This window comes from Eutrigla gurnardus (genome assembly GCF_963514095.1).
Source record: "Eutrigla gurnardus genome assembly, chromosome: 8".
Classification (NCBI taxonomy): Eukaryota; Metazoa; Chordata; class Actinopteri; order Perciformes; family Triglidae; genus Eutrigla; species Eutrigla gurnardus.
Genome location: NC_139922.1, coordinates 25,810,687 through 25,834,416, shown reverse-complemented (window position 1 = coordinate 25,834,416; position 23,730 = coordinate 25,810,687). Strand labels below are relative to the sequence as shown.

The window sequence follows — 23,730 nt, the reverse complement described above, 5'->3', positions numbered from 1 at the left end:
AAATATTTGAAATGAATCGTTTGAGCTGAATGCTAATCCAGTTGGCAAATGTTGAGATACTTTGCTGCATGAAGATTTTGACCTACTAGTAACACGAGACGTAAAGTCAGGGGATCAACAAAGTCGTGTTAGGATGTGTTCCTTGGACGCCATCTCTTTACACATTTCACAGTAAGTTAACCCATCCAGCAATAGTCAAGAAATGTCACTGAAAGAAAAAAGTCAACCACATGTTGCTGCTAGAAGAAAAGTCAGGGGATCATCCTCTGGGTACCATGAATGTGAATCTGTACAAAAAAATCCACATCCAACCGTTATTTATAATATGTACGTTTTTAGCAAAATAGTGGACCATAATGAAGTTTACTTAAAGATTTTTAAAACGGAAGTAGCAACTGGTGTGTGATGGCTCTTCGATTAAGCTCCAGTTTCCAGACACCGATGGCAGCGGCAGTGTTACGTTTGCCCTCCTCTTTTTCGTTCTCGCCTGAGGACCAACTAATCTGACACCACCTGTTGACTTGGCCTCCCTCACAATGTCCCACATAATCACGGGCCAGAGCAGAGCTCAGTCCCCGCAAACCCCCCGTGCATCATACTCGATTAGTTCACGGCTACACTGTGTGGGAAAACTAGGCTAAGTAGACAAAATCTTTTTAAGTATGCAGCTTATTGCAACCATTTGTGGAACAAATTGGATCCTTGGAGTAGCAACAAATGCAGAGCTTTCAACTGGAGGTGCAGAAATGAATGTTTTGCATCTTTATAATACTAGATTGCTTGTGAGCTTTGTGAGAACAGAACAGCATCCAGGCCCCTCGGGCCAGGGAGAGGAAACCCTGCAGGCGACGCGGCCGGAGGGAACCATTTCATGTTGGTAACGCCACTTTCCACCAGTTCCCAAGGTCATGGTATTTGGGATGGCGTTCTCATAATTAACTGGGATTTGGCAGGTTACCACGGTGAGGCTTTTGGAACGTGAAGCAGCTCCAACATACTGAGCATCTCAAACTGAGTTTTCCAACAGTTTTTGTTTGGTAACCCAAGATGCACTTTGAGCTTATAACTACACAACAAAACCTGCTGTTAAACGAACTAAACTCTTTGTTGGTTGCCATCTGCACATCAAAGCTTTCATTTTTTTGTTATTCCCCCACAATACATTATTATTTTCAGTAATATTCTCTGGTAGCTCTGCCAAATAAAAAAAAAGGGACACAGAAGTGATGGACTGTGAGAACAAAAAGACTCTCTCAGCTGTTTATGCCATTAATATAAACATGATAGCAGCAGAGATGGCTTCACTCCTCTCCAGATGTTCTGCGCTGCAGGGTAAACAAGACGCCGTAGTCTGATGTTGACAAAATCATCAAAGGCAGGAAGCAGCGAAGGTATTCAGAGGTTATCCTTGTCTTCAGGAGCCCCCATCTTCTCTGTTCAAAATGAACGGACAGCTGTTTTTTGCTAACCTGTGCACCATGGGAAAGCCGAAAGTGGGAGTAGACAAGAGAAACAGAGAACAGAGGAATCAGATCTGGCCTGACCTCACTTGCGGTACAGCACAAAATATCCATGGGCAAGGAGGGGAAAAAGTCTGCTTTCATCACAGCCCACACAGACGTGCATAAAAAGGATTCTCCCTTATCTTCAAGATCAAATCTCAAATAAAAAAAGTTTAAAAAAAAGTGAACAGTGAACAATTCAAAATAAATATGAAACAAAGTGATGCATCATTCACAATGGGTACTCACACAAAAGTATGAACACTATATATACACCCTTTACCACCTGAGGTCCCATGCATTTCGACAGGAGATCTGTGAGGAGAACAGAGGTGGAATTCCAGGGGGAGATAAAAATACCTCAGGTGTTATTACACCCTCCGCCAGAGGCCCTGGCAGTGCAGGACAGAACAGGGGGGGAGGGGGGGGAGGTCCAGAGAAGAGACGTCTACAGACTGCTATGTTCAGAAAGGTTTACTAATGCCACAAAGTGTTTAAAAGGTGTGTAGGGATTTTAGCTACTAATCGCCACCCATTATCCAGAACTTAGCTATTACAGTCAAAGATGTCTTTATGCAAGGCTCTCCCCTAATGTAATTCTCCACACATGGTCTATTGTCGGGGAGGTGCAGTACAGTAGGCCGTCTGCTGCTGTGGCTGGCAACCCCCCCACCTCGACTCCTTCATTTGAGGTTAGGCCCTGGACGAGAACCAATAAACATTGAAGAAAGCCATGTTTCAGAAGACGCTGCGAGTGGTGGCAGCCACAGCCAACTGTTGCTCAGCATGCCGGCACACCCACATCTGCACAGCACACACAACTCAAGACCTCCTCACATTGGTAAAAGCTCCTGACAGCAAGAATGTGCAGCCCTCCGGTAGAAGACGTTGCACACAGATCACAGTTTTCTGTTTGTACTTTTTTTAACTCTTCTTCCCGAATTGAGGGATTTAGCTATTTTGTTTTGGCAGCCTCCAATTTTTTAATGACCAAAAATAGACATGGAGCGAATCCACCCACACTCTGGCTAGCAAAGATGTGACCTTAAGCGTTCAGCCTAACAAGGGACTTTCCTGCAGGTTGTCTTCTATGTTTGGTGAAGGAAGTCATTTATTTCCCCCCACCCAACCCTCAACCCAAGGATCAAGGCAAATCTTAACCACCCCTCCAAAAAGCCAGCAAGCTTTACTTCTCTAACAATACCACAAAGCAGATAAATGTGGACATTCCTGAAGGCAATTATTGGGTTCAGCATGTGAGAGGGGATCAGGTGCCCACTTTCCTGGCCTTCTTTCTGATCTCACCTTCTCCATTCACAGCATTAAACCCTGTTCAGACTCCCTCTGTCACCCCCTGACAAAAGGATCAAGGGGCAACGAACCGGATTATGGTTTGGAAGCTGGTTCAAGGAGAAGGCATGGGGAATCCCAGTGATTTGAAGGTTTCATTTTTTTCCAGGTGTAAAGCACTTTCGTTTCGGTCGGTCAGGAAAACCACAACCACATTAATAGGATTAGTCTACCTGTATTACTCAGGGTCACCACGGGCCGTTCCATTAGGCTCATGTTTCATTTTCATCTTTTCCATACTTCAGAACTTCAGAACAGAAACAGTCACTCTTGTTAATGGGAAGAAATGATGAGGAAGAAAATCACTCAGCTAACATGTTTTGGTCAGCTGTTTTAACAATTAAACACTTACACAAGAAGTTCCTTGTACTGTGGCAATTTGTCCAACTTTAGAAACAAGTGTGGAAATATAAGCCAGCCAAAACCTAAGTCTCAGAGCAGACTTTGGATAAGCAAACTGAGAGTGCAGGATGAAGATATGGTTATGAATGGGGGCCAGGGGAAAAGCTGCTGGATGGGAGATAAACAGAAGCCCTCCATTTCTTTTGTCCAAGGTCAACAAGGGGCTCAACGAGAGCCTCTCGAGACGTCTCCAACTGTTCCTGCAACATTTACAGTTCTGCAGTTCTGACATCAATCACACTATTCTACATACATACATGAGTAAAACTTATCATGAATATTACACTAGTATTTCCCCATCACACACGATGGCTGAAGGACTGATTATAGCTACTTTTACACTGCCTTTTTGTTGCAGAATTACCACTCCTTTTTCTGCAACGTCGTTAGTATAAAAGGTAGCAAGGGTGTCAGAGTCGTTACGTCTCTGAGCCGACAATGAAGGCCGCTTGAGAGCTGCAACAAAGGTGAAACGAGGTGAACAGTGAGACCCCAAGAGGCCGGAACAGAAGGTGACCTTTTTGAAGACGTGTCATGAGCGCAACCCTCCACCAGGGTAATATAAAAAGCTCAGAACGCTGAAGAAGACGATTGTATGCATCAACATGTCACATATGATGCACAGCAACTTTGATTGTGTGAGAAATGCCAACTAGCAAAGATTCACCTGCCATTGTTGTTTTGGTATGCTATATAGGACCTCTCTGGTTCTGCAATGTCGGCATGCTTGTGTAAAACGAGACACCGTTGTGGCGTTATGCCACAAACCAAAGGTCGGTATTAACGGTGCTATTTCGGCACATCAATGGGTCTTCTTTCCGCAATTACGGCTGGATCTCTGTGTAAAAACACCTTTTGTTATAATGTTATTGCTTTTAAAGGTTTGCCTATCTTACAAAACTCCCCGTTTACTCATTCATGAAGGCATTCTGTAATTAGTTACTGACTATCAGCAAAATAACTTACAGTGTATTAACTCACCTAGATTGGGAAACCTGTCTAGACCATTTCCCTGCAGGGATCATTCACAAACTGAATAGCGGCCTGTGAAAAGTGGTTGCAGCTGCAATGAGTCACAGATTGATTAAAAGAAAAAATCAAGTGATCCCCTCAGAAACAAAGAGATTTGTTAAAATCCTTCAATATATATCACCATTTTTTTTATCAAATCAATCTGGTGGGTTCTGGATAGTAAGTGTGACAAAAGAGCATTTGAGTCCGCCCGAGGGCAGCGGGGGAAGGAATTCCCCCAGACAGGACCACGCCTGCCGGATCTTACGCTTTGAGCGCCAGATAAAATCCCTAAGCTAAATCAAACACTTCCTTTACTTCAATTATCCTTCCTCCGCAGAACAGTCCCTAAAATAAACGGCCTGCACTCTAAGAGCAGTACCATACCTAAAGTTGTCACTATAGTGTAAACAAGACAAAACCAGACTGGATCACAACGAATGATGGCGACTTTACAGCATGTTAGCAAATGTGACATCGCTTTTTCCTTTCGTCATAAGTTGCTGAATAACACCATTGTATAAAAACAAGGGTATGTAACTACAAATAAAATGAAGCACGCTTAAGTTTGAAAAAAAAATGTGACTTTTCGTTTCCATTAAAGTAAATGTATGAAATGTTTCTCTGTCGAGTCAAGTTTTTATGAAGTCAAACAAACTGCTCACCAAAATTGTTGCAGTAGTCAACGGTTAAAACCTCTCAAATAAAAAGTCAATATTGCCCCCTTAGCGACTGAGCTGGCAACAGTTAGCAACCAAGCTTACTCTGAGAGCTTCTTCCCCCTTTTCAATAACTATTTATCAAAAAGGTTCTCTATTCAACATTCATGTAAAGATATAGTGGAGTAATGTCTACTAGAGCAGAGAATGAAGTCACTCTCCATCTGTGTGTGTTGTTGGCAATTTCAAAGAAATACATTATGCTCTGCTTTTTCATGTTTAACTTTACAATTCTGAGACCAAAATGCCTCGGGGGAATTAAAGGGCACGGCACAGAGGAAACCGAAAGAAGTGCCAGACTAGCTAGCTAACATGTTCCCGTTTTGCTAGCATGCTAAAGGTTACCCGGTGCCCATACTTCTAAAATGATGTTGTTGGGTAAACTGCTAGCTTAACAGATTGAAAAGATGGACGAAGATACAGAAAAACACCCAGGTTGCAACTACGTGAATTTTTCTCAGCGACTGAAATGGAAAATCTTTATGTGTCAAAACTAATGAGTTATAATCCCAACATTGGTTAGCCAATTGAAACCACAGACCTATATTGAGGACATTCATTCCAGACACCTTGTAAGCTGAGGCATTTTAACGATCCCGGTCCTACACTTTGTAAAAAAAAAAAGCTCCCATTACAATTAGCCAGCGGCGGGACGTAAAAGTCAGCGGTTGACCAAAAAAGGCAGGTCAATTAAACAGTACCGCTTATTCCACAAATTCAAGTGCTATTGCGTCTGATACGTTTCAACATTTACTTCATAACACATGACATTAGAGGCTATATTGTGCTCTTAGTTAATTATACTGGACTAAAGATGATCATGGATCACCAAAGTAGAACAACTCAAGGAACATGGTCGGCATTCCTATTGCAACCCATAAAGTTGACTGTATGTGGGATGACTAAATGGGCTGCAATTGTAATCAGGACCATCATTTTTTTTTTTTTTTTTTTTTTTTTTTTTAAAGAGTGTTCTAAAGCTTCAGGGGGGACAACAACTTTACTAGATAATTCAGCTTAATGACCCTCTGCATTCAAGTCATAGAGACTTAAGAGACAGCAACATCGCTTTGGACAAGCTGCACAACAAACCTGGAGGCCCAACGTCTGACAAGCATAAACACAGTCTGGGAGCATCTTCCCCTCAACAGTTGACAGATGAATTTCACCTGTCCTCATAATTCAACAACAGGCCCTAATTTGAAGGTGTGCTCGCGCCTACAAAGACATCTGTTTGCCAGAAGTTTATGCAATAATACGAGGAAAGCAGGAGGTCTAACCTGGCCATTCATTGGAAGCAGATGTGAGGGATCCATTTCCTACTATAATAAGAGGTAATTACAGGCGAGGGGGCTCCATGTGTTCGTGTGAAAACACAGCTCTGGTGGCTTATCAGCAAAGTGAAGTCAGTGAAACTAACGGCAGTCTGCTCCAAAGGTGTGACTCATCACTGTGCTAATGGACAAGCCAGCACAAGTCAGTTCATGACCTTTCAAGGGGGAAAAAGGAGCAGAGAAGGGATAGCTTGAGGGCCTGTCCACACGAAAACGTTTTCGGTGCGTAAACGCAGAAGTCTTGTGCGTTTCGCCCTGCCGTCCATACGAAACCGGCGTTTTCGCGGCGTGAAAACGCACTTTTTTGAAACCAGCTCTCAGGGTGGAAAAGAAAAAAACGCCCCCCCCCCCCCCTACGTTTCGTGTTCGTTTTCGTTTTGGACGGCAAAAACGAATACGCTGACGTCATCGGCCCGCTCCTCGACCCTCGAGCCTGACTTCTTCCCCCGCGACGTCTCCTAACAACAACAACAACGGCGGCCTCCGTGCTCGTAGCAGATATTCTGCTCGTCTGTACGACGGCGTATCAGGGCCGCTGTATGAAAAAAAAACGGAGCCGAGAGAGGGGGGCGATATTCCGGATAAAAAGTCGCAGATACCGTATGCTACTTTATTACGATGCTAACAAACAACCGCTAGCTAACTTCCCATGAGTGTAGGCATTTATTTGTCTAGTTAATCCATCCCAACGTGTGACAACGCCTCGTCACGGTCCTTAGGGTGACGGCTGTTGATGCTTATTGTTGGTTTTATTTATACGGGCCAAATTGTCATCTTATGGGTGTTTATTGATCGGGTGGATATTTAGCCGTAGCTCTCACGTGTTGCCATAGCAATGGCAAACATCGGGTCACGCTCCGTCTCTTCTTCTGCGTTTTTGTAGCAGAAACAGCGCCGCATAAGGGCCTGGAATATGTACTACAGCGCGCTGAGTCGTTTTCAGTGGATTCGTCTGGACGCGGATTTTCTTGAAACGACGCCAAGGCAAAACGGAGAAAAAAAGTTTGTTTTACTTCGTATGGATGGCCCCTAAGACTCAGCTTTCACCAGTGAGGTTACATCACTCATTCTACTGACAGTACTTCACAGCTGTCTCAAAAATATTTATACAAATAAAAGTGCTAAAATATAATAATAGTATATAATAATATAATATATCCAATTAATTAATAGTAAAGTATTTGTGCCCAGAGGGCTGGATGGGAGCAGCATGACTGACAATGCATTCTATCCCTTGGAGCGTAAATGTTTATGATTGAAAACTAATATCTTTGTTTTGAAAAAAAAAATCCATGCAACACATTTTAAAATCAGAGAAGTGGATCGACGTCCATACAAATATTACACACTCAGCATAAGTGCTGCATGCAGATTCAGGGACGTAAAAGGAAAGTGCTACCGACACTTTGACCTGAGAGAGAGAGAGAGAGAGAGAGAGAGAGAGAGAGAGAGAGAGAGAGAGAGAGAGAGAGAGAGAGAGAGCGCAGGTCTTCAACATTTACAATAGCTATATTTAACTGCTACGACTAGGCCTATATTATGGTTTATGGCATTAGGAGGACAAGCTCCACCTCTGGGACTGCAGCAATAGTGCTGACTTGCCTTCAGAGACAAAGCACCCAGGGCTGATCAGACCCTAATCTCGCCTGTCTGGCCGACCCGTTCTAAAACACAAACAGGCATGAAAAAACAACTTCTATTATCTCCCTCAAATCTTGTTTTCCATTATTCCTGCACCAGGAAAGCCCTGGTAAAAACAACAGACTGAGGTTAACCATGTGCCCACAGGCAAGACTGATGTCTGGGCCAGAGAATCTGAGTGCAGTCTGGTGTTTGTGCCAAATTTACAGCACCGGTGTGCCCCCATCTACACCCATGACAGAGTCATAATGGAGCCTCAGCAGGTGCAGCCTGGTAGGGAACACATCCGTCCGGACACAGCTGAAAGAGCCTCCTCTATGTGCCCATAGTCCACATAAATCAGAGTTCAGGGGAAGAGTCATTTAATTACCCCCCTTTAAAAGTTGGCCTGAGTTGGCTTGTTTGTCCTGCCGACGTGAAGATGGAAAAGTGATGCCTTCACTGTCTCTGATGAGCATGGAAGAACATCCAGACCAGACGAGATCTGTAATCTATATCACCAAATTAAATATAAGTACCTCGCATGGTTATAAAAAAGAGCTTAATGTAAGAATTAACAAAACTGTGCATTGATGTTGCAGCTGCTGTTCCCATAACTCTCAAGTTGGCGGTGACCCCCGACTTACTGTAAACTGTACATCTCAACTGAGAACTAATGCTTTTGCAGAAGGTAAAATATATAGTATACATGACACATGCACAGCAGTGAATGAAAGTCCGGTCTAATAAATGTATGATCTCCTCATCCGTCGGAATTTCTGATCAAACTGCAACTTACAGAGGCAAACAAACAAGCTGCGTATTTAGATGCCTTCTCTTTCCACCGGATCAACAGATGGTTTGGGTGGAGAGGAAATTATATACAGCCACTTTAGTCTTAAAACCACAGAAATTCCCCTCGCCTTACCAACTGTGTTATGAGGGCCAACCTTCAGCTTCACTAGGCCTGCCAGGTACTCTGGCTAGACTTGCATATTGTCAAGCAGCTGGGGCACACGATGGTTACTTAGCAACGCGAGAGTCAGCGTAGTCTCTGTATTTCTTTGAATAAGTTGGCAATGCCCTACATGAATAAAGATAAAAATCTGAAATCCTTCACTCAGCTTCTCCCGATGGTTAGCTGGAACAGCTTCAAGAGGAGGCTACTTGAAAATGATCAGAAGGCTCAATGGTGATGGTTTCCAGCGGCGTACAAGGAGCTGCGATTTTAATCTGGAGACACGCTCAACCGCCAACAGGGTGCACATTGCTTTCTTATCAATGGCTTTCATTTCCACGTCTCACACACGAGCACTGTGCAGTGTGCTGCCGTTGCACCTCCATGTTTCATATAAAGCATCATCTCCAGGCAGCGACACCGTCAAGACTGAAAGACAAATCCGGTTGTTGGTGCAGCTGCTCTTTATGGAGAGCTGCAGTAAATGAGTCTTAAAACGCAGTTCCTTTGTCTCAAAGTTAATGCTGTTTTAGAATTGGCTTTTGGTTAGATGCCTGAAATAAGGTCTGTGGCAAGCTGAAGAGATTTCAACATTTCGCCATCGTGAATTTTAAAGCCTTTACGGGTCTTAAAAAAGGTGGTTTTAGGGTTTATTTTCTGCAATTATCCCAAATCCGATGGAAAATTCCCATTGGTTTGTTTTTGTCAATGGTTCTAGTGCAATGCTAGCTTCAGGGTTGGACTACCAAAAAAACATTATATAATTAGATTTTTTTTTTTTGATAATTAGCAACAACAATGTATTCTTATGTCCCTTCTGAGCCAGCCAAATACTTGCATTTATGCATGTGAGAATCAAATACTTTTTTCCATTACACCACAGTTTGGCTCACGGGCATGGAACATGCATCTTCTAAAAGCAGCAAACCTGAGTGGAAAATATTTCCCACCAAGCAACTCTGCTCAGCTGAAACACACAAAAGGAAATTCTAATATCACAGAGAGAGGAAAATAAAAACAAGGGCTTGTACTTTGGCATAATTAGGTCCGCAGGAATTCATTAATTCCCCGTTCCAGCTTGTTACTTGCCAAATTACGAAAAAAAACCTTCTGTACAGCTTCAGTAACACACACTATGACCAGCTGACAGGCTGAAAAAAGTCTTGCTGTGCTGCTTGAAAAACAAATGCAGAAAAAATGAGTACATGACAACAGATATGGGGGATTTTCAAGTATAAACATACCTCAGAGAGAAAAATGGAAAGTAGGGAAAATACAGGGGGATGGAAAGACAACAAACACACGGTGGATGTTTCTTTCAGCATATATAGAGCAGCACATCTGACATGCACACAGGAAAGCCTGAATAAACTTTACTCCAGGGGGAAGTGTGGTCCTCTTGTCCTGTAGATTATTCCAGTTTCATTTCCCCAACAGGATGGTGACTCAGCAAGAGACAAATGTTGTAGACCATCACAAGCCACCGCACCAAAACAATGGGCTGCCGGCAAAACCACAAACCCAATCGCTTTTCAGGTCTAAAGATATCTCATCACGGTGCAAATATCTTGTCCGAACTGCCCCGTCGTCTTGGACGGATAGCAACCGTGATATAAATACGGGTTTACTGCTTAATTACGCTGTGCAAGGACACACAGGGTTGTAAAAGCTGCTGGGGGGCAGAAAGGACAGAAACATTTACCAAAATTCCTGTGAGAACACAAAGTGCGCAAGTGTATAACAAAAAGAAAGAGTTGTTATGTCTTGTGGGACAACCGCTGACATGATAACACAGACCAGGCAGCTCTCCTCCTGTCTTTCCCGAGGGCCCCTGCAGCCTCGGTGAGGGCCCCTGCAGCCTCGGTGAGGGCCCAGTACTCAAGACCTCTTCCATGAATCTGAATTCCAAGGCACTTCGAAGACATTTTGCAGCGGTTTACCTGTTCCTACGCAATTTGCAATGGTATACTTGTCTCCGGATGACTTTTAAATGTTTCCCCATTTTAAAACGAGAATCACGTCAAAGGGTCTTGAATATGCACTTCATGCATAATATTGTGTTAAAATGTAATGGACCAGGCAAAAAGTCAGCATCCTCACCAGGTGATGATGTTTCATGCTAAAGCAATGGAAGTGCAGGAACAGCTAATCTAAATAGGTTTTAAAATGAATATTAATGAATGAATATTAACTTTAGCGTTCACTTTTAGGTTGTCTTTCTCATAAAAGAATAGTCAACAGTAGCCCACCAGCTCTGTCGTTCAAAAAATACAAAATCTTTTATGTGGCAATTAGGCTCCTGAAGAGCAGCAGACTTTTATGGCTGCTTAGGAACAAGTTCCTAATTAGATAAAAAGTGAGCAGAGAGGGAAAGCCGGTGTTTTCCCAGTGTTTAAGTTTTACTGAGCCATTACACCCCGAAGCCTGCAAAATTCCACTTGCCGACCTCCCTCTGTGGACGTCGAGGGTGAATTTTCATCTTCTTGAGGTTGTAATACAAGTGCTGGAAAGATGGCAGCCTTTCTGTTCTTACAGGTAGAGACTTGTTTTACAGTAAGAGGAAGCGGAGGCGGGGTGCTACAAGTCTCAGGACGCGAGACGTCCTCAGCTCTGATAAGACACCAGGGTGGGATTTTTTTTAATAAACACTTCACTTCAGGATGTCAAACCTGGGTTTAAAAGACAATGGAGAAGAAAAAAAAGCATTCCTTTAGCAAACTTAAGTACCGTGAAAAAACAACAACACAAATCTACACAAAAAAACGTCTTATGTGAAAAGGGCAGCAACCCCCCTCAGCTGTATACGCTGGGAGGGACCATGCAAGACAATGCAGCAACTCCCTGGAGGAAAAAAAGGCATAATGCCCCAAGTGACTTCACATCAATGCAGACAATGGCAGATCCAAAAGGGCACAGACAACTATAGAGCACCTTCAAAGGGAGAGTGCATGGCTGTTGAGTTAGCATTTCAATGAATCTCTAATAGCTGCTAGCCCGGGAAGAAGCCTGCCAGAATGTGAACGGATTGAAGAAGGATGTTTAAGCTGGGGGAATCAGTCCAGAGTCTGTAACAGTCTATTACAGTCTTTTGTTCTCTTGTCAAGCTTAGCGACCCCCGTTAGATTTAAAGCTCAGCAGAGACCAGTGAAGATAGTTTATTTGTTAAAGTGTAACATTAAACCAACCATTTTGCAAAACAAATTGTGAATCCAAGCTTGAATTTCAACCTTTTCGCCCCTAATCATTTCACTCATATTATTACAACTCCAAAATTCTCCCTACAAGCTGACTGTACACGGTGAGGGAGAATAAAAACAACCCGGATATTAGATACCACAAATAGTTTCTGACCATTAGCCCTTTTTTATTGCATGTGGTGCAGACTGTGTCGTACGTCCTCAGGACATCCTGCGACCTCAACATGAACTCCTGGGTTTATTGCACCTGTAGCTCCATAACACAGGACTGAGGAGTCATGTAGACTTCAATGTTTCACCCTGTTGTCTTGATATCAAAATGTTTAACTCCTGAATAAGTTACATCATACAACATGGTGCATCTTAGTGAAATCACAGTGCAAACGTTACAGGGTTCAACTCAAGAGCAAAATCCAGAAATTGGTGATTTAGTGTCTTGCTCATGGGCACTTCAGGAAGTCAGTTGTTTAGTTGAAGTATGACCCAGGTCTTAATAAGGATTGCCTGTCTGCCTTGGAGCAAGTCAAATACCGTGTTGGACTAGCTAATGAGTCTTCTTATTTATTGTATTGTTGTTTTATCCCAGTCAACTTTTCCTCCTTTTCAAGTTCTCTATAAAATGAAATAAACTTGAAAGCTATCGCAAGAAGATGGCGATAGGTGAAGACAAAGTTTATGAGCTTATAATTGAAATGCTCACGAGAGCATTTCAATTATCCCGGAAGTCGGGTTCAGTCGGGTGGCGTTAGAGGATGTGGTCACAAATCCTACTGTAACTATAACTTGCACACTTTGCTGCAAGTTTGAGCAAGACGGATAAAAGGTGACAATTAACTTTAGTCTTTTTTTATACTTGACAACCACTAATATATAAAACTATATGTATGGGGGCATGTGAATGTTGAATTCAAGCAAGTCCGGAAAGCTAAAAAAAAAAAAAAAGCATCCCGTCTTTTCTAAATTGTTGAAAAGAAAAGAACAAAAACATGTCATTTCATTCCATGTTGCAGGTGTGTTGAATGTATTATCAAAGTGATAATAAAAGACAGGTTATCAGACAGGTTTACAGCTTTAAAGATTTAATTACAGACCGCCACAGATCGAAGCTTCAGACCAGTCTGAGCGATGACACAGAAATCTGTCCAACCGTGGTTTGAAACAAAAACCAATGCACTGACGTATCTACGCTCCTGAGAGAAAAAGGTGTGAATGGAAAGAGTGGGACTCTAGTTACAACAGGCGGTGCTGGAGTGTATGTGCACTCATGTCAGCACATGCACAGCGTTGCTGCTGCACCAGCTGAGGTGCAGCTGTGTTTGGAGTCGACTCTTCAGTCCGACACGGATGCGACTTTGGGCACGAAAGTGCAACACAGCTGCATATTGTGAGGAGACAGTCGTTTGTGGCCGTGAGTCAAAGACGAGGCTGGAGTGGAGGGAAAAAAATATAATTCATGCATCTTCAAAGGCGTTGATGCACGTCTGGAATCAGAGTTCCTCATTTGCATAATAGAACAGTATCGCACTGATCTCTGAGGTTAAAGGGAAACATGGGTAATTGAAAGCTGATTCTATAATAATACAATACTACAAACTGGCCCGGTTTTCATGAAGCTTGGTGGTAGGGTCAAGGGTCAAATGAAGAACCCGTTGCATTGTGGTGTGCATTGGTGGAGGTCCGTTAGTGTTCCTGGAAGGAACAGGCTGCATCATAACCCACCACAGGCATACTTCTCTATAGCACCACCTAAAAAGGTAATAGTTTCAGTATCTGTAGCCAGTAGAACTATTTGTGACCCAGAGTAATAACAAAAGAAAATGTGTCGGACCAACTGAATGCTGGACGAATACTAGGGTTGTATATGTGCCACACATTTCACGGTGTAGAAAACTTTGTGGAATGACGGCATCCCGACAATTAAATATGTGAAGTTAATTGGCGGGTCAAATGGTGAGCTACATGCCTTGTTGCGACTCTTAAGGTGAAAAGTTAAGAAGGAAGCTGTGCAGTGGAAGTTCATTTCAGCTGTGAGTGAGTCAGGTTCAGAGTCCTCACCTCTCTGACCTGTATACCGGCCCAAGTCACACCTCACTGCAGAATCAACAAATGCCAGCCTGCACTCCATGTGTGCCTGAGGAAGGGGGGGGGGGCACTTCAGTGCAGCATTGTCCTATCAGCTAAGATGGCCTCCCCCCCTCCTGAGGCTATAATTCAACAATGCAATGTTTACTGAACCCAGTCTTCCGAGCAATTATGTGAATGGGTCTGAAGGGGGCCGGCCTTCCCTCACTGTTCTAACTGTGGAGGGGAGTCGGTGTTTGCACTGTCAGGCTCCTGCAGCTCCATGTAGTCGTCATCCACACTTGGATGGGGAATTAAACGCCGGGGAAGCTGGGTCGGAAAACCGGGATGGGGACCACCACACGGAGAGATCGCCAAGCCGCTGCATTACCCGGCGTAGACTAAATAAGTCATCAGATCAAACTGTTGCTGCGTCGCATTTAGCAGCGAATGACTGGGTTGAGTTACACACAGGAGAGCAAGATAACAATTTACGCCAACAACATGCACGCGCTGCAGACCTATAGTCATAGGAATCCAGGCCGCCACCCCCCTAGCTCCAGTCCAACCCCCGATGAAGTCAAGGGACACTTGTGACTAGTCTATACTGGGAGAGATCTCAGAGCCAAAAAAACTCAGCAACGGTGCTCGCAGTCGGGCTGATGTCATACGTTGGAAAACCAAGTGTCCTCACACACTCCTTAATATGATTACGTAAGACCAGAAGCAAAGACCAGGGGCCTTATCAAAACCATTTCCATCTTGTAAAGAGTGGAACCAGATATGGGAGTAGCCGTTTTATTTCTTCTTTTTGGTTCATTTTCACACCAAGTGCTGCTGGTGATTCACAGCAGGAGACGGGGGCGTTCGCTTGTGATGGAGGGGCTCTTACCCATCGAGCAATTTCATTGACTTTGACTTTTTGAGTTGATGCGCGTGACCCTGACATTCCAGCATGGAGAAAGGAGGGCCCCGTAGTAACACACGGCATGTGTGCTTAATTGAATCAAGCAGGCAGTCTGCCTGCTGTAGTTCAATGTCATAATGCAAGAAACAGATGCTTGTGGTTCCAGATAATTCAATTATGATGGTATTGTTGGCCTAGTAGTCAATCAAGGCTTTGATGGAAAGCATCTCCTATTACCTTCTAGTGTCGGGACACAACACATGATGATAGCTCTCGGGGGTGGGGGGGACCAGCTAGCTGCTGTGGATCAATGATAGTAAAGATGCATAAAATGTGTTGCCTTTGATGGGGTGCGTAATTTAAAGAAAGGCTCGGCGCTCGACGACATGTCACCGACGGATGTTAAATATACCTCGAAGTCATCGAGACTGCGGCTTTCCAAAACGTTGGGTGATATTACCGCTCTTATATATCCAGCAGGTGAGAGTCTGCATGGCCACCGCAAACTATGCCCCATCATTCACAAAGGGCTTTGCCTTCAGATCACATCAACACGGAGGAGTCGCAGATATCTCAACCATGACAGCTCTGTTTATTGGAGGGAATAAAGGTGAGAGACCAGACGGGATTTCTAGAGGGTGGGGGTGGGGGGTGTGGGGGAGTCTATTCTCAGCAGAAAGGCAACGGTCCTCCTCTATATGATTCATAGCACAGATATAGCACAGCAAAAAACATCTTATTTCAAACTGACATATTGATAAGCCATTTATCGTTTTATGTCATTCGTCTAGCAAACGTTCTGTATCCAGTCTCTCAGATGGGATGCCTTTCACCATAAGCAAGTTAAACATATTGGCTGGAGAAAAGCTATTTTAAGATGTGATCTTGCACCCTGAGAACTTGTGTATAGTTGAAAAGATGGTCCGTAATGAAAATGATAATTAGTCTGGAAATATAATAAGAGAAAGATGTTTGAATAAAATCAACTTCCCAAAATTCCCAACTGCTGTAGATCTCGGATGAGGAGAACGACACCAGAGAAGTGGACTCAAATTTTTCACATAATAACCCCAACTTTTATTCTGAAAAGATCTCCAGGAGGACTGATTCATTAATAGGGAGAGAAAAGAAGTCAATCAACACAAAAGGACTAACAAGATACAAGGATAAAGACACGTTTCATATCATAACTACAACTACATACATGTGTAATATCAAACATGCAGCGGAGGTCCTGCAAAGTGGAGCCCGGCTGAGTTTGAGGAGGTTTAGAAGTCGAGGGGGAGACTATGAATAGCTTGTTTCTGTGGACAAACTTAGCCCAGCTTTCCCTAAACAGCAGGGGACCAGTTTGTCATATTACTTTTAAAAGCATCTTTACAGCACATGCTGATATGATGTGTAGTGTGTGTGTGTGTGTGTGTGTGTGAGGACCTATCTCTATACAGCTCACTTCCATGTGTGCAGCCCTACACCACCTACTGAACACAAATAGTCACATCAACATGCCTGATTTCTTTATTAGGACACAAAAGCACCCATTTGTAACTTTGCCTTGACCTCTGTGGGCAGCTGGTTTTATACTTCTGCTTTGTGGATGAATGAAACCTAGAATCCATGTTTGATTGTTTGAAGAGTGAGGAGAAAGTTTGAGCTCACTTACAGTAACCAGCTGGCATGTGAGGAGCAAAGAGAGGATAAGTCCAGAGATCGAGTTGGTCCGAGTGCCCATTTTCCACCAGCCCAGCACAGGTCTGCAACACGCCGGGGGAGAAAAAGGAAAAACCAGGGTCCCTCACTCCTCCTGGCTGCCGGCGGAGCGCTGCGGTGTCGCCTGCAGCTTCTGCACACTTTTCGTCTCCGTGAAGAAACCCGGGTGCTCCTCTGCGTCCCACGCCCGGCGGGACTTCATCAACAGGTACAACAGCAACCACAGAAAGCCGCAGCGTGGAGGACGTATATATATATTCTAAAAGCAGAGTCGGAGAGGTTCAAAGTTGCTCCCTTGCACTCCGAAACTTGGGACTCGCAGTGGGGCTGAACGCAGTCTCGCCAAGTCACTGGGAAGTCCTGCGCTGGGAGAGAGAGGGGGAGAGAGAGGAGAGAGAGGGGGGGGGGGGGGGAGAGAGAGAGAGAGAGAGAGACAGAGAGAGAGAGAGAGAGAGAGAGAGAGAGAGAGAGAGAGAGAGAGAGAGAGAGAGAGAGAGAGAGGCAGAGAGAGAGAGAGAGAGAGCTGCCGAAAAGTAAAAGGCGGAATGGAATTCAGGGAGCGCTGAAAGAGAAGACGGCTAATCAAAGAGCGCGGAGACGCCACCTTGTAGCCCCACGTCGGCTGCTCACGTGACCATGCTCACGTGACCACGTGTTACTGTCGCATGTAACTCGAGGATATGCGAGTAATTGTCCAGATAATTAACATAAAGTATCAAAGTACAAACACTCGTTACATTCGTTTGTATAACAGGTAGCGTGGGATAAAATAGTGTCCTCCATAATATTAGTAAAATAGTCCTATGATAACATTTCCTGCAGGGGCTTTTATAACAGACATGTTTAAAGTAACACAACATTATTTTGATTGTTGTTGTTTGATATATGTCACATGGATATGCCAGTCATATAATCGTTTAATGTGTCAAAAGAAACTTTACTTGAACAAAAGAAGAATAGACCTGATCCTCAGGGATTTCTTTTTTCTTTGACTGAGCAATAAACCTGCTCCACTGCCTGGGGTGTACTTTTCATGCCCTCAAGACACATGTTTTTCAAAGCACTTACTGCCTTCTTGAAACAACTCAACGTTGCTTTTAATAAGTTAAAGGTAAATACATATTTTTATGGAAAGCTCCTAGTCATAAAAAGACTGAGATGCACTTATTTTGATAGAAAATAGATCTGCTGTTAAAAGAGCTCCCTTTAGCCTCATACAGCAAACTTGGGCAGTAAGCGCCCTCTATTGGTGATAGAGGAGGCATAACACCCAAGACGAAGACGACTTTCCCATGCAGTGGGTACAAAGGACCAACTCAAGCATCAAGTAAAAAAATAGAAACACAATTAATTGTCCTGTGTCCCATCAGAGACACACCCTCAATATAACCCACACAGAAAAATGTGGTTAAGTTCTTGACAGGGATGAAAACCGGGAGGACTGTATGTTAGTGTCCATTCATGTCACTGGTGTAAAGAGCACACTTTCACTCGGAGACAGCTGTTGCCGATTAAAAGCTGAACCCTGAATAGAGATGAAGAGTAGCTGTTCTCATTTTGCTCACCAAAATAGGCTAAAAAGGGAGATGAGCAGAATGACATCAAGTCGGTTGGTATGCCATGAATGTAGAGATTCATGTTTTTTTTTTAAATCTAATAAGATTACAAAAAGCTACATTATTCAAATTAAGTTTATTCCAGACATCTTTTAAGGCATAAAAGTACTCTGCTTTGAACAGTCATTTGTGTCTGATATTTGGGTTTTCACCCACAGAAAAAGTTTAAATAGCTTGTTAAAATTCTTAAAATTATATCTACTCGTTCTTCCTCATTGAAACATCTATAATCTATATAAATGCAAATATGTTTTGTTTTAAAAAATCCTGGCGGTTTACAGGAGATATATTCTTCTCATCTATTTGAGATTTATATCTGCAGTACACCCTTGAGCCACACGGGGAGCCTGAATGTTCGTATTGTTCTGAGTCAAATTATAGCCTACTTGTAACACTGAATCTGATAAGAAAGGCTAGCAGACATTCTGTTTGCTTATCTGATTCAAGGGGGGAAACGAGAGTCCGTCAACTCCGCCTAAATGTATTTATTTGCATTCATTTATAAATTATATTTAAAATAAGACATGCATAAAAAGAAGTTGCGATTTATCAAAGGTACATATCTTTGAAATAGCCGGTTTAGCTATTCGAGATAACATATGGTGATGCAGAAATGGCAGTTAAAACGTTCAGTATGGTTGATTTGCACACAATTTCACTCTCGTCGTATGTTATAGTTAAGGCACAGAGACATGTTGCCCCCTCAGGAGATGAATGCAAAAACGGCATTCTAGCATCAAACTCACATCATTCTGCATGTTTGGCATGTTTTATTGTAAAGGATTGCAAGTCAAAAAGGTTGGGAACCCCTGCCCTGCTGTAGCGTGTACAATAACCAATTTGCAAATGGCATTTAAATGTTGAGCTTCTTTGTTGATGCAACATTTAAGTCCACCATGTATAAACAACACACTTTTATCCCAGAGGCTGAATCACAGAGTTAAGTGCCGGCCTCAGAGCCAACATTTGTTCCTGTGTTCCCTCGAGTCTTCTTGAACACGCGCTGTGAGAGAAATCATTTCGGACTGCGACAGTGCTGTGATATAGGGACTCCTCCCTTGCCTCCTGTCAGCAGAAAAGAACTGGAAAAATGTTGTCAAACATGTTTAGTCAAAACTTTCCCAACCCATTATTATAGCTCCCAAAACCAATGTACCATTTAAGGAAATGTTAAGTATACTTAAGCATCCCTGACTACTGGCGCAGTCGTCTGTGACTCATAAACAACATCTATGGCTAACCATTACCCTAACCCATGGTTCACAGTCTAGAAAAGTAGCTCTATTGTCCAGATAATCTTATTTTTTAATCAAAAAAACAATAAAACAACAGGTTTTTTTTACGCTTAATACAGTGGATGAGCTGGGATTCATTCTGTGGTTGAGAGCTGAATAAACAGTAGAAATAAACGTATTAAACAGCAACATGTCATGAGTGATAAACATCTGTATGCAGCTGGGATGGTCCTTGTAGCGTTACGTTCAGGAGCGGTCTGCAAGCACAAGCCAAATCTGATTGACAGTTTTGTTGTCGTGCTTATACACATTGTTGGACTCAGTCAGGAGGTGTTTAAAAGACGTAGGCTGACCAGCTCTGAGTGTTACATGAGAGTATCTGCAGCCAGCACACTGCACGGTGCCAACTGGAGCTGCAGCTGAAGGAAACAGCTGTGACAATGAGTGACGGTTCAGCCAGCGAACACAAAATGCTTCCGCTCTCAGGTCAACGCCCATGGACTCTTGATGCATTTTAAATGATGCTGGAAGATGACACGTGGGACTTTTTCAGCCCCCTTCCTTTCATTCAACTCACATATGGGTCATATCCTTCCTCAAATCCATCCTCGTCATCATCACCAAAGAGCCCCATAAAATATTTTTTTTTGGTATTTAGAGCAGGAAGCAAATTTAAGATTTTGTCTTTTATCTATTCTTAAAAATTGTAAAGTGACTTTGTGTCAGACAACAAGAATATAAAAATCCTGGGTCAAATTTTCACAAATATTTGAGATGACATTAACCCTGATAAGTTAATTTACAAAATGTGCTTCCATGATTGTTTCAATGAACACAATCTGACTCTTAAGCAATGCATCTGCCTGTGTGTGTGTGTGTGTGTGTGTGTGTGTGTGTGTGTGTGTGTGTCCTTTGAATAACTATTCATCAGATCTACTTCAAATTTGGCAGGTGTATTGATGAGCGGTAAATTCATACACCTGCAACTCTGTTGAGACATAATCCAAAGGAAGTCCCAGTCACGACCTAAGGAATCGAGACGCCCCCCCCCCCCCCTCAGCTGCAGTTTTGATTGCAGCTGAGGACCCTTGTTGCAAATCATTGGTCTGTCTCCCCCCGTTTCCTGTCTGTCTTGTCACTGTCAACTGCCCAACAAAAGGCCTTTTTTTTAAAAGGAAAAAAAGTGGGTGATCTCTCTAGTACACAGTAAACCTGAGCATTAAGTGCCCCCTACTGGATTTAGTTAGGCATTACACTAAATACTCAAATTACTTCTGCATGCACTGGATACAAAGGATCAGATTAAAAAAACAAAACAAAAAAAAACAAAACAGAAACACACAATTAACTGTCCTGCGTTGCTGAAATAGATAGCGTAACTTTATCACAGCTCACCTCAAAACATCGTTCTCTCTTACCTTGAAGACAAAACACAAATGCCACAACTAATGTGCCATCTGAGACAGATATCCTGACCTTTAGTCCCTGATATGTGTCAAGCCTGAAAAACACACAGATCGATCCTACACTTCCCATAATGCAACTTGTAGTGCATTTTGTTTGACCTTCCTTGCTTCATAAATTCCCACATCTTCCAAACGTACTATCCCCAGTAATGTGATGTAAATTGTGTGTTTTTGATGTGGTTTCGGACGCTGAAGAGGAAGAAATTATTCTTACTTTTCAAGTTGTCTGGACTTCCATAATAAAGGCGGGTGCTTTAAGTCTTCTCTCCAACGTGCCACGTTGTTTATGACGAGGTCACTGCTCCACAACAGGCCATGGTCCATTTTAATACTGATACTGAAATATAACACAAAGAATTTGAATTAAACAGAATTAAATATACTGTGTGCATTTGTCTGCTTGGTTACACAAGAACAGCTTTTCTTTGAGTTTGTAAGTGCGTTAAAAAAAATAAATGCTGCTTACCTGAATATTCTCCCTTTGTGTTCTGTGGATTAAAGTACCACGTTTTCTTGTACAAATATCATAACATCGAACATGAATTCACTTCTTTTATCCGTGCCGGCGTTATTGCGCGGTCGGACGAGCCATTTCCGTGTTTACATCGCAGCCTCCTGTGATTGGTGCTCTAAAAAAGGCACGCGGAGAAAAAAACAGGGTATGTTTGATTTACTGCGGGCCGCTGCCGCTCCGCCGGCTCGCGACACCTGTTTACACAAATCAACCAGGCGGTATTGGTGGAAGATACTCCAACATTTGCTTTCGATATGATACCGAGTATAATATATATACGTATAATATTAAAAGCGTGTTTCGTATCATGTTATCTCATCATATGGCCCAGCCCCACAATTAGCATGCAATTTTCACCATATTTAGCTAACCGGAAGTGTTCACAATTACTAGGCTTTATTGTGGAAAGCAGTGATGGAATGTAACTACCGGTATTCAATCATTAAAAATAATGATAATAGAATAATTGAAATGCCAGTTTGTTAAAAATAATGCCACTGTTATGAAAACAAAGCTCATACAAATACAAATATCTTCTGCAAACTAATCACTAGGGTGTTTTCAGTCTGGGTACTTAGAAGGGAGGATGAAAATGTCCCCCACCTAAAACAAGTATGTGTATGTATATACACTCACCGGCCACTTTATTAGGTACAGCTTGCTAGTACTGGGTTGGACCCCCTTTTGCCTTCAGAACTGCCTTAATCCTTGGTGGCATAGATTCAACAAGGTACTGGAAACATTCCTCAGAGAGTTTGGTCCATATTGACATGATAGCATCACGCAGTTGCTGCAGATTTGTCGGCTGCACATCCATGATGTGAATCTCCCGTTCCACCACATCCCAAAGGTGCTCTATTGGATGGAGATCTGGTGACTGTGGAGGCCATTGAGTACAGTGAACTCATTGTCATGTTCAAGAAACCAGTCTGAGATGATTCACCCTTTATGACATGTTGTGTTATCCTGCTGGAAGTAGCCATCAGAAGATGGGTACACTGTGGTCATAAAGGGATGGACATGGTCAGCAACAATACTCAGGTAGGCTGTGGCGTTGACACGATGCTCAATTGGTACTAATGGGCCCAAAGTGTGCCAAGAAAATATCCCCCACACCATTACACCACCACCACCAGCCTGAACCGCTGATACAAGGCAGGATGGATCCATGCTTTCATGTTGTTGACGCCAAATTCTGACCCTACCATCCGAATGTCGCAGCAGAAATCCAGACTCATCAGACCAGGCAACGTTTTTCCAATCTTCTATTGTCCAGTTTTGGTGAGCCTGTGTGAATTGTAGCCTCGGTTTCCTGTTCTTAGCTGACAGGAGTGGCACCCGGTGTGGTCTTCTGCTGCTGTAGCCCATCCGCCTCAAGGATTGACATGTTGTGCGTTCAGAGATGCTCTTCTGCATACCTCGGTTGTAACGAGTGGTTATTTGAGTTACTGTTGCCTTACTATCAGCTCAAACCAGTCTGGCCATTCTCCTCTGACCTCTGGCATCAACAAGGCATTTGCGCCCACAGAACTGCCGCTCACTGGATATTTTCTCTTTTTCGGACCATTCGGACTATATATTTGCATGTTTGCATGTTCTCCCTGTGTAAGCGTGGGTTCTTTCCGGGTTCTCCGGCTTCCTCCCACAGTCCAAAGACATGGGGATAGGTTCATTGATGACTCTAAATTGCCCGTAGATGTACCCTGCCTTCGCCCAATGACAGCTGGGATCGGCTAAATATATAAATAAATATATATATATATATATATATATATATATATATATATATATATATATATATATATATATATATATATATATATAAATATATATATATATATATATATATATATATATATATATATATATATATATATATATATATATATAAATATAAATATAAATATAAATATAAATATAAATATATATATATATATATACACACACGCATACATACACAACAATATGCTAAGGGATATCTTTTTTTTCCGCAGTCTGGGATATGTGAATGATATGCAACATTTATTTTTATTCATGTTTTATTTTTTGCAGTGTCAGATAAAAAAAAATCCCCACTTGTTACCTGAGAGGACAAAATGCACCAACAACAACAGCAGGCACAGTCATA

The 23,730-nt window shown here is 42.7% G+C and overlaps 1 protein-coding gene across 2 annotated transcripts in view; it reads right to left on the bottom strand.

Annotated features, from left to right (window-relative positions):
• The window catches only part of hspg2 (heparan sulfate proteoglycan 2), an 82,389-nt gene extending 65,295 nt beyond the window's left edge, over positions 1 to 17,094 (bottom strand). Inside the window, exon 1 of one of the 2 annotated variants that reach the window (XM_084016503.1) lies at positions 16,725 to 17,094. In XM_084016503.1, coding sequence (XP_083872629.1) covers positions 16,725 to 16,793 — 69 coding nt within the window. In that variant the 5' untranslated portion in view covers positions 16,794 to 17,094. The remainder of the gene's footprint in view (positions 1 to 16,724) is intronic. The other variant, XM_084016504.1, reaches the window with a different exon arrangement.
• Between the last annotated feature and the right edge of the window lie 6,636 nt (positions 17,095 to 23,730).